The sequence below is a fragment of the Aethalodelphis obliquidens genome, unplaced genomic scaffold (genome assembly GCF_003676395.1).
Source record: "Aethalodelphis obliquidens isolate GAN/ISIS:26980383/991018 unplaced genomic scaffold, ASM367639v1 scaffold121, whole genome shotgun sequence".
NCBI classification, from domain to species: Eukaryota; Metazoa; Chordata; class Mammalia; order Artiodactyla; family Delphinidae; genus Aethalodelphis; species Aethalodelphis obliquidens.
Window position 1 is genome coordinate 1,566,883 of NW_020838065.1, and position 11,474 is coordinate 1,578,356.

The window sequence follows — 11,474 nt, forward strand, 5'->3', positions numbered from 1 at the left end:
CACACACACATACACACACTCCCCTACATCTAGCAGCCTTGGGGCTAGGGAGGACAATATGTATTCGTGCGTTATGTCTGTGTCTGGAAGGTGATCAGTGCTGTGTGGATGACCTTGAGCGTGACTGTGTCTGCTGTTGGATCCTCTCTGTGTCCTCTAACGGAGGAACTTATGTGCCGCTGGTGGCACTGACTGGACTGCCGTATGTGTGTGGTGTATGTGCTGTTTTGGCCCATGGCTGCCTCTCCCCTGGACCTGAGACCCTTTGTGGGGATTATGGAGTGTCGGTTATTGCTCCCTGAGATAGGAAATGAGGCTCTGGCCAGCAGACGTGAGGCACTGTGTGTTTGGGATAAAGTGGGCATATTTGGCACCACTGCCACCATCCCAGCCACCATGCTCTCACCAGGTTTACAGTTCACAAGCCCTTTCACCTCCCCATCTCTGTGACTGTCACAGCAACCCTATAAGGATGGCAGGGCAGGTAGAGTCTTTCCCACTTTGGGGAAAGGTGGGGAAACTGAGGCATGGCGAAGGGAGGTGCTTCGTGGAGAGATGGTGTGAGAGTGTGCTGGAGACCACATTCTCTGCTGTCTACCTCCCCAAGAAGCAGTGACAGGAGTTCAGTGGGCTGTGTGACACAGCGGTGTCTGTTGCTGGGTGGGCTTGTCATGGTGAGGGGGTGTCAGATTGGGGGGCAAGATGCTTCAATTCCAACTCTTGGGCTGTGGGTGACATCCTGGGTCCCCACTAGACATTTGGCAGTCGTGTTACTAGAATCACAGGCATCCTCACTCTGACCAGCTCTGTGACCTTGGGCAAGCCACTTCACCTTTCGGAGCCCCCAGTGCCCTTACCTAAAAAACCAGATAGTTAACCATATGCCAGGGCTCCGTGAAACCCCTACGCAGGGCCATGTCACTGTAGGTGCCCAGCACCTGTCATTCCTTATCTGGATGACTCTCTTAACCCTGTGTGGCTTGTGACACCCCCAGAGAGGTTGAGCTGTCTGGGGGCTGGTAGGGGAGGGTTGGGAAGGTTGCTTTTGCCCGGGGTGAGATTGAGGGCCACAGGGTGTGGGGGCAGGGCTGTGCCCTTCCACCCCCCTCCCTCCTTCCCACTCCCTGTGAGCTTTGTATTCTACAAACACAAAACCTGGAAATGGTTGAGGAAGATGGAACCTCCTAACCATTGTTTGGAGCGGGAGTCAGTGTCCCGGAAGCATATTGGGTTGTGGGGCAGGGCGGGGGGATGGACTGGCAGCTGCATTGTGCCTGCTGGGTGTCTGTCCGTGAATGGGAACAGCTGGGTGGGAGGCAGAGAAGGTGGCATTCATTCACTTGGCAAGTCCTTTATGAGCACCTACTGTGTGCCAGGTGCTGGCCTGGATCCAGCGGGGCACTAGGGACAGGCCCTGCCCTCCACAGTGTGGTCCCAGCACAGGTGGGAGACCTGGTCGCTCAGGAACTTGCTGGCGGCGTTCACGTGTCTACCAGCTAAGCTCAGCTTCAGCCACCCTGTGTTGATCCTGGCTGTAGGCCAGGCCCTGGACTGGGCGTTTTGTCTTCTAATCTTAGTCAGTCCTCCCAGCATCCCTGAGTGATAAGAGTTGTCATGGCCATTGTCCAGATGAGGAAGCCAGAGCCCACACACTGACTGGTTCCACACATTGGGTCAGGATTTGGGTCCCGCTGCCTGGTGGTGGGCTTTGGAGGGGCAGCATATACAGGGGCTGGCAGGGCTCCAGCTGCCCCTTCCCCCTGCCTCGCACCACTGCCCCAACATGGACACCTGTTCCGGAACTTGTGGCCATTGTTCCCACCGTCCTTCCCCTCGGGCCCTTCCTGTTTGTATCCGTCGTGTGGTAGCCCCCAACCCCACCCGTGCCAGGTGTTTCCCTTGGGAAAACTCTGACCCTCTGCAGGAAGAGGGGTTGAGTGGGGTTTTCCCCCTCCCAAGGGAAGAAGGAATGGAAATTCTGAGGCCACCAGCCCTGGTTCTCTGGTGCCCTCTGCCCACCCACAACATTAGGTGCCTGGCAAGAGAATGAACAAAGTTAGAGTCAGACAGCGATGGAGTCCTCAGCTGGCCCAGTCCTGGGAGGGGCCCCTATCCTGCTGCTTCAGGTCCTGGTCCCCCGTGACCCCAGTCATACCCTGGCCCCTAGTCGGAGCTGGAGCACTAGACAGGTGGCCTTGGGACCTCTACTCCTTTCTCTAGGAATCCTGTCCTGGATTCTCTCTGGAACCCACATCTGCCACTCCTGGGTGGGCCAGGTGGGGAGCTGACACAGAGAGCAAGCACTTGGTTTTAGGGCATCAGGGGAGTTGGGCAGCAAGCGCCTACCTGCTCTGATGGAGCCTCCCGACCCCCAGAAGCAGCCGCCTGTGCCCTGGTGAAACTTCATGGCCACAGCTCCAGGCCCTGCTGGCATTGCCATGGGCAACGTGGGCAGCCTGTTGGAACGGCAGGACATTTCCCCTGAAGAGCTACGGGCAGCACTCGCAGGGTCTCGGGGCTCCCGCCAGCCTGATGGGCTGTTCCGGAAAAGCTTGGGCCAGCGCGAGCTCTTCAGCTACCTGCACCTCCCCAAGAAGGACAGCAAGACCACCAAGCGGGCCTCTCGGAACGAGCCTGCCGACTATGCCACCCTCTACTACCAGGAACATCCTCGGGCCGGTGACTTCAGCAAGACTTCGCTGCCTGAGCGGGGTCGTTTTGACAAGGTGTGCCTCTGCCGTGCCCCTCCCTACTGTGGTAGTGTGGGGATGGGGGCTTCCTTGGAGACCCTGATGCTGGGATGGGATGTGAAAGTCTTTTTTTTTTTTTTTTTAAATAACATGCGGAATTTTTTTTAAATATATAATTTATTTATTTGGTTGCACTGGGTCTTAGTTGCGGCAAGTGGGCTCCTTAGTTGCGGCACATGGGCTCCTTAGTTATGGCAGGTGGCCTCCTTAGTTGCAGCATGCATGTGGGATTTAGTTCCCTGACCAGGGATTGAACTGGGGCCCCTTGCATCGGAGCGCAGAGTCTTAACCACTGCGCCACCAGGGAAGTCCCATGAAAGTGTTGCTGTGGGCAGGCTTGAGACTTGGTCACTGCCTCTTGGTGACATGTCCCCCATGTTCTCAAAGAGGATTCCCAGGGGCTGCGGGAGGGAGCATCGGAGGGCAGAGCAGAGCAGTCAGCCCAGGGTCTCATTCCTGCCCTCTCTTCCTGGCAGTGCCACATTCGCCCATCAGTATTCAAGCCGACAGTGGGCACCGGGAAAGGCTTCCTGTCCACGCAGAGCCTGGCGGCCCACAAGGGTCAGAAGCTGTGGCGCAGCAATGGCAGCCTGCACACGCTGGCCTGCCACCCTCCCCTGAGCCCAGGGCCCCGGGCCAGCCAGGCCCAGGCCCGTGCCCAGCTGCTGCACGCCCTCAGCCTGGATGAGGGTGGCCCTGAGCCCGAGCCCAGTCTGTCCGACTCCTCCAGTGGAGGCAGCTTTGGCCGCAGTCCCAGCACTGGTCCCGGCCCCTTCTGCTCCTCCCTGGGCCACACTAACCACCTCGGGGGCTCCCTGGACCGGGCCTCACGGGGTCCCAAGGAGGCTGTGCTGAGCTGCTTGCCTGAACCACCACCCCCCTACGAGTTCTCCTGCCCCACTGCCGAGGACATGGTGGCCGTGCTGCCCGACACCTGCGAGGAGCTCAAGAGGGGCCTCAGTGATGAGAATGGCACCAACCCCTTCACGCAGGTGAGAGCAGCCCCTGCCTTGGTGTGCTGTTCTGTCCCTTGGCATTAGAGTACAGGGCAAACAGAGGGTCACCAGCCAGCTCTCCCACATGGCTCTGGGCACAAGAGAATAAGGAAGAGAGAGGTGATTTGGCTCCTCTCCCCAAGCCCCACGTGGTGGGGATGTCATGGCATTGGTGGTCCTTGCTGGGAGTTGGGTGGGAGGGAGACTCCCTGGGAGGGCCATGTGTTGAGGACACTTCACCTCTGGAGGACATCGTGGGTTAGGGCACATGTGTGGCCAGAGCATTGGACCCTGGACCCTGTGGTGTTGAGGCACAGGATGTTAGAAGCAGCTGGAGTGTTGGATCTGTGGGCCAGCCATGGGAGTGCAGGCAGTCGGTGTCCGGGAGGCAGGGCCGTGTGTGGATATCAGGGCATGGCAGGTGCCTCTTCCTCTTGGCAGGTGCTGGAGGAGCGCCAGCGTCTGTGGCTGTCTGAGCTGAAGCGCCTATACGTGGAGCAGTTGCATGAGGTGACCCAGAAGGCCGAGCGTAGTGAGCGCAACCTCCAGCTGCAGCTGTTCATGGCCCAGCAGGAGCAACGGCGCCTACACAAGGAGCTGCGGGCACAGCAGGGCCTGGGCCCAGAGGCCGATCCCAGTGCCCGATCAGAGGAAGAAGCCCGATGGGAGGTGAGAGACTAGGCATTCAGAAACTCCTGCCCTCATTACTGTCATCCCATCCTCTAGCTGCCTTCCAACTGGTCCCCCCTTACCCTGCTTTGCTTGGCTCTTGCCCATCCCTGTCCCCCTTCAGGTGTGCCAGAAGACAGCAGAGATTAGCCTCCTGAAGCAGCAGCTGCGGGAGGCCCAGGCTGAGCTGGCACAGAAGCTTGCTGAGATCTTCAGCCTGAAGACGCAACTTCGGGGCAGCCGGGTGCAAGCCCAGGCCCAGGACGCAGAGCTGGCCCAGCTGCGAGAGGCTGTGCGGAGCCTGCAGGAGCAGGCCCCTCGGGAGGAGGCCCCAGGCAGCTGTGAGACCGATGACTGCAAGAGCAGGGGGCTGCTGGGGGAGGCAGGAGGCAGTGAGGCCGGCGATGGTGCCGAGCAGCTGCGGGCTGAGCTGCTGAAGGAGCGGCTCCGGGGCCAGGAGCAGGCGCTGCGCTTTGAGCAGGAGCGGCGGATATGGCAGGAGGAGAAGGAGCGGGTGCTGCGCTACCAGCGGGAGATCCAGGGGGGCTACATGGACATGTACCACCGCAACCAGGTGCTGGAACAGGAGCTGCGGGCACTGCGGGAGCCCCTCGCGCCCTGGAGCCCTCGGCTTGAGTCCTCCAAGATCTGAGGCCAGCGGAGTGAGCTGACAGCAGAAGCACTGTCAGAAGATGGCTTGCACAAGCCCACTCTGAGACGGCCAGCTCCTTCCTTACGTTGGTCTGGGGCAGAATCTGCTGTGACCAGCCAAAGATGGAGAGGCTCGCTGAGAGGAGGGATCCAGTGGGGCTGTGGGCTGGATGGGTGCCAGCAGCAGGAGCCAGGGCAAGGCCCTACTGGCTGAGGAATACCTAGGCAGAGCCCAGCCCTGCTCTCTGAAGTAGGTGTGGCCCAGGAAAGGAGGTTTGGGAGTGAAGAGCCCTGTGATGCAAAAGGGCCAGTGTGAGGGAGGGAGACTGGGGTGGGAACATTGGCCTCCCCAGAATAAAATCACATTTTCTACGAGGAGGCACCAGGTGATGATGTTGGGCCTGTCCCTGACCTGAGTCCAGAGGATCGTGGACGGTCAGGGTTAGGGCTGTTGTCCCAGGCTGTAGCTCCACCATGTTCATGGTCAGTGGGGAGGGTATGCCTTGTGCCTCTGTGTGCAGCTGCTGGACATGCACGTTGGGGACTGGAGGAATCCTTGCCCTGGCACCACAGAGTTCCTTAGCTGCCATGTGGGATGAAATTCCTTTCTTTAGCATCAGTGGGACTTTTCAGAAGGCAAGTCAGCCAAGGTATTGCTATAACATGAAACAACATCCTCTTTTTGGAAAGGCTGGGCCCCAGGTTCCCAGGCCCAGCTGGATGCGGGGCCGGCCTAACACAGCTTCTGCTGGAGAACCTTAAGCCTCCAGGAGGGGCCCTGCCCCTCCCAGAACATACCTCCCACCTTTCTCTCTGGCTTGTGCACCCCTCCCTCCGTTGGGATGAGGGCCCTGGGAAGGTGCGGGAGATGAGGCAGAGAAAGCTTGGTAAAGGGCCAGAACCACAGCCCTTTACCACAGAACCACAGGGAATGTGGACATTTCCCTGTAGGCATGGGGGGCCATGGGGTATTCTTGAGCAGGAGTGAGATATGATCTGATTTGTATTCTGGAAAGTTCTTTCCTGGAAGGAAGCACCCCCATCCCTGGCCCTGCATTTGGCTCCGTGACCCTTGCTCTTAGCCAAGGCTGGTCCTTGGCCCCTAAAACCCACTCCCATCCTTGCCCTCTCAGACATCTGGCTTCCCCTCTGGCCCATTGCTCCCTCCTGGGTGGGTGATCTGGAGCGCAGAACAAGTCTGGCTGTGCAAGAGGCATCTCCCTAGCCCTTGCTCTGGAGTTTGCTGTCCTTACAGATGCATCCGTGTAACTGCTGCCATGCGTGGAGCGCTTCCTGCCTGCCTGGTGCTGTGTTAGGCTGTCAGGGCATGGGGGGGTCAGGGTTGAATGAGATGTGCTTCCTGCCACAGGGGAGCCAGCACACAGAAGTCTCCCTCCCAGGCCCAGTCATGGTGGGGCAGTGGCCACGTCTGAGATCTCTGCAGAGACCCCCAGTTTGTTCCCTAATGGCTGTGATCAGCTCCTTCCCTGGCCACGCCTGGCGGCCCCCTCAGGCCCCAACAAGTGGGTCCTGGTGGTGGAGTGGAGTCGCTGTGCAGGGGTCTGGATGCAGCTGTGGAGTGTGAGCCAGTGTGCCCCGCCTTTTTAGGGCAGAGCAGGGTGTGTGTTGTCTGCCGTGGGGGTGGTGTGTTTATGTGTGTGTCAGGTGTGTATAGTAGAGATGTGCTGTGGGTGGTGGGTGTGTCTAAGGGGGTGTGTTTGGGGTTCCTGGGTTGGAGGCCTGGAGGGCTGCTTCCTGGTCCCTCCCTCTGTTGCATTCTTTCCCACCAGTCTCAGCCCCTTTTAGCACTGACCAGGCTTGCCTGGAGCCTGTGGCCAGGGCAGACCCCTGGGCCTAGCTGAGACCCATCTGGGCTCACCCCTGAGCCCAGGTCCTCTGCCTGGGGAGGGAAAGCAGGGACACTTGGGTTAGGCTGGCCTGTCCATGACAGGCCTTGATACCCATTTCACACACCCCTTCTAATCGAGGTTTCTGGGTCAATGGTTCCTCCGAAGGGCCCTCCAGAGCTCAGTGCTAGCCTGAAGACTGAGTCACCCCCAGGGCCTGGAGCTGGTCAGGCTGGGTGCCCACGTGCCCCACAGTGGCTGGGGTCCACCTTTTGGTGTCCCAGCTCTGCAGAACAGCTCCCCACCCAGCAATTAGGGAGCTGGGCTGGCCAGTATAGCCAGCGGGGAGTGGGCGGGCGGTACCAAAACTTGGCAGCTGTGCCAGAAACCAAAGCCAGGCCCAGATGTAGGGGGAGGGCACGAGAGAGCCGAAGCTGGGGTGGCTCAGAGGGAACCAGATCCCTGTGAGCTCATCCCTGCTGGGAAAACCAGTTCCCTGTCCCCAAGCCGGCTGGGTGGCTCTGGGGCCAGGCGATCACAGGTGCCACTGTAGTGGCTACTGCTTGGGGCAGCCCCTCTGTCCTGCCCCTGGTGGACCCCTCAGCTCCCCAGCTGTCCTCAGACCCCCTCCCCCAGCAGACTAGGCCCAAGAGCTAATTCTCTCCAGACTGAGACTAGCTCCCTACACTGGGCTCCCTGCCCTTGGTCCCTCTTGTTCTCAGCTCAGATAGCTTCACACCCTCCAGTGGCTCCCTGGGCCCCTTAACCTGTCACTTGAGGCCTCTGACAGTCTCCCTCCAGGGTCACTGATAGTGGTGCCTTTCCTGATGCCAGCAGCCCTCTGGGCCCTCATTCTCCAGATGCCCCCTCACAGTGCTCAGATCTTGCCTCCTTAGGAAAGCCTTCCCTGCACTGACACCCTGCCTAGGCAATTCCTCATTCCCTATGCCCACATCCCCTCCGTCTCTCCACCAGCTTTTTCTGTGCTGTTGGAATTGTCAGTTTGCCTCTGTTTCCACTGGGCTGTGGGCATGGTTGGGGCAGGGCCGGCTCTTCTGTTTTCATCCCCAGAGCCTGCCCTGGTTCCAGCCCAGCAGACACTGGGGGGCTTTGGAGTCAAGAGAGACCACACCCCTCCCCTGACTAGCATATGGATTCAAGCTGGTGGGGCGGGGGGGAAGATGGCGAAGGCTCCAGCTCCAAGCATTCATTCACCTTTCGTGCCACCTGGTCTGAACCAGGTCTGTGCCAAGCACTGCCATTCACTGCACAGTGATGTACTGAGTGCCTCCCTCGGGGAGGAAGCCAAGGTGCTCAAAGCCTCTGCCCCCGTGGCCCTTCCTGGAGGGTGGGGGAGAGAGACAACACACACACAGGTCCACAGTAGTGACTGGGCCAGAAAAGTGCGAACATACAGAGGTGGGGACAACAGAGGCACCTCCACAGTGGTGAGCAAGTCAGCAGATCTCGGAGAAGGCAGAGGGAGCCCATCTGGGGGATGGAGAGTAAATTTCTTTGAGACTGGGGGAGCTGCAGGTATTAGGGAAACTTTTTCCAAAGAGGGTGCAGGTGACAATTCAGATTGCATAACCCACCACCCTAGTAGGTGGGGGCTTTACCCCTCTGTATTGGATTCAGGAAAGAAAAAGAATGTGCTGTTTCTTGAAACAAAAACAAAAGTGGAATAGGTCATGAGAGGTGAAGTTTGAGTGCCATGGGAGTTCAGAGGAGAGCTGGCTCACTTATCACTCCAGGTCATAGTGGGGCAGGGGGACAGATGTTGACCAAACTTTGGTCGGCCACTTCCGAGCTTTCTTTTTCACTGTGCCTTCCTGTGTCCTTATGCAGTCCAGTTCTAGCGAGAATCCTGCTAACTTAGGTTAGACAGAGTTCTCCCATCCTCCATATCTGATCACCTTCCATATCTAATCTGGTTCCTCAGCCTCCACCATCTCCAGGGTTATGTCTGGTCACTCTGGCCTGCCTTCACTGAGAATCCTCTGAAGTTGTTTAGCCAGTTCCCCCTGCACCTTGAGGTTTCCTCTTAGTAATTTTCCATCTGCTGACCTCCACCCTGCTCCTTGGCTATGAATTCAACGTTTCCTGGTTATATTTGGAGTTGAGGCCACTCTCTGGCCCCTACCACAAAACCCCATTCCAGTAGCCCCCTTGAATAAAGTCTTCCTTACCATATTCTTTAACACGTGTCATGAGTAATTTTTTTCTTTAACAGGGGTAATCTTCTCAGAGGAGGGGAAGTTGTGGGTATTTCCTCTGGAGTAGGGTGAGATGAAGGCATTCCAGGATGGGCCAGGATTTGGTCACGGGGAAGCGTGTGGCAGGTCTATGAGAGGATCTTGTCTGGAAAGGGGTGAAAGGAGGCAAGCTGGACAGCCTGGCAAGCTGGCACAGAAGGACTTCACCTCCTGTGACTGTGGGTGGGTCCCTCAGGCAGCCAAGGGGAAGGGCCAGAACCAGGACCGGCTTTGTGTGTGTGTGACCTGTGTAGTCACCAAGGGCCCCACACTCAGAAGGGCCTTAGACTTGGTGCAATGCTCTGCTGTCATCATCCGGAAGTTAATGATGTTTGAACAAAGGGCCTCGCATTTTCATTTTGCTCTGGGGCCTGCAAATGATATAGCTGCTCCTGGCCTGAACCAAAGCTTTGCAAGGAATGGCAGGGGTAGGGAGAAACAGGAGACTGGTTGGGAGTCACCTGGAGGGTGGAAGGAAGAGCAGAGCCTGAGCGGGCAACTTGAACTGATGTTGAGCCCTGATGCTCCCTGGTTCTGCAGAAGGCAGGTGGTGGCTGCACTACCCGCTGTTGCCCCCCATCCCCCCAGCTGTTCATCTTTTCCTAGCCTGGCCTTCCTGGACACACTCTGGGAGGCAAGGAAGGCTGTTTTTCAGGAGAGCACTCCAGGGCTTGTCCTCTCTATCAAGAACCTTTCTTCCCTCCCTCCCTCCCTCCCTTCCTTCCTTCCTTCCTTCTTTGTTATCTAGTATGCTCTTTGTGTACTGGCCTCCCTAACCCCTGCCATTTTTTTTTCTTTTTTTTTTTGGCGGTACACGGGCCTCTCACTGTTGTGGCCTCTCCCGTCGCGGAGCACAGGCTCCAGACGCGCAGGCTCAGCGGCCATGGCTCATGGGCCCAGCCGCTCCGTGGCATGTGGGATCTTCCCGAACCGGGGCACGAACCCGTGTCCCCTGCATTGGCAGGTGGACTCTCAACCACTGCGCCACCAGGGAAGCCCACCCCTGCCATTTTTAAGGTATAATTTACATACAGGAAAATTCACTGCTTTGACAGTACAGAGAATTGTACAACCAGCCCTACAGAATAGCCAAGATACAGAATAGTTCCATCATCCCCCCCAAATCCCCGTGTACCTCTGTAGTCAGCCATTCTACCCCACCCTCAGGCAACCAATGATCTGCTTTCTCAATAACCTTGTGTTTGTTTTTCTTTTTTGCCCTTTTTGTGAGCAGTGTTTAATCCCACCACATATTAGAACATATTACAAAGTAGTGAGTAAAACAGTATGACATTCGTATAAAAATAAAACTGTGCCTCAGTGGGAAGAATGAAGAGCAAGAAATAGATTTCATTTTGTAGAAAAATCTTAATATGGTAACGGGCTTCCAAATGAGCGGGTAACGAAGATTATTTTTTAAGCAGTTCTGGGATAACTGGACAAAAATATGGGGAAAAAAAGTCATATTTTACACCACCCCCTGCAAAATAAAATGGACATGCATTGGGAATTAAATTTTAAAAATCAAATCCTAGGAAACTAGCAAAAGGTAAAAAGACTGTTACTGAGTTAGTGGAGAATAGCTAAGTTTTTCTGCTTTGAAGCAGCCACCCTCCAACAAAATAAAACAAAACCAAACCACACAATCCCAACAAGGAAAGATTGACAAAATCAGCCATGTAAGAAAACATGGTGCAACCTGAAAAGTAACTAAACCATGATGTAAGAAGAGCCACATACTGGGGGAAACAATGACAGACAGAGGTGAAGGAGCCTGATGTATGAGCTGGGCATTCTAAGTTCTGGCAGAAGCTAGGCTTTGCTCACACCCAGTGTAGCTGAGAGGCAGGCTTCCCCAGAGGAAGTGGGGAAGCCTGGGGCGTTCGCGAAACCCTGTGAGGTCCTGCTGGCTTGGACTCAGCCTCAACCTCGGACTGTAGCCCCAGGCAAGGTTCACTCAACCCTCCGACCCCCACAACTCCCGCCTGGGCCAGGACCACCCAGGCTCACGGTGCACGGACAGGCCTCTTCGCCCCCGCGGGCTGCTGGACGGGCTGTGGACCGCCCTCTTCCTTGCGTGTTTCATCAGGTTTGAAACCGGGGTTTCCCCATTCATAAACGGAGGATATCGGCTACTTCAGACTATTTCTGCGCAGCTACTGTGTTCCAAGCACATAGTGTTGGGGCTACAGCAGCGGTGAGTACAAACTCCTGGCCCCAATGGAGCTTTTATCCTAAAAGGGAGGGGGGGAGGGGGGAGGTTAGGGGCAGGAAGACAGAATAAACAAATAAACGCTCAAGATAATT

At 56.9% G+C, this 11,474-nt stretch overlaps 1 protein-coding gene across 4 annotated transcripts in view; it reads left to right on the plus strand.

Annotated features, from left to right (window-relative positions):
* The window catches only part of N4BP3 (NEDD4 binding protein 3), a 12,042-nt gene extending 2,937 nt beyond the window's left edge, over positions 1-9,105 (plus strand). Inside the window, exons 2-5 of one of the 4 annotated variants that reach the window (XM_027098218.1) lie at positions 2,221-2,726; positions 3,227-3,742; positions 4,187-4,414; positions 4,539-9,105. In XM_027098218.1, the coding sequence (XP_026954019.1) occupies positions 2,406-2,726; positions 3,227-3,742; positions 4,187-4,414; positions 4,539-5,066 (1,593 nt within the window). In that variant the 5' untranslated portion in view covers positions 2,221-2,405 and the 3' untranslated portion in view covers positions 5,067-9,105. Of the gene's footprint in view, positions 2,727-3,226; positions 3,743-4,186; positions 4,415-4,538 lie in introns of all 4 variants that reach the window. The other 3 variants (XM_027098220.1, XM_027098219.1, XM_027098217.1) reach the window with 3 other exon arrangements.
* Positions 9,106-11,474: the final 2,369 nt, after the last annotated feature.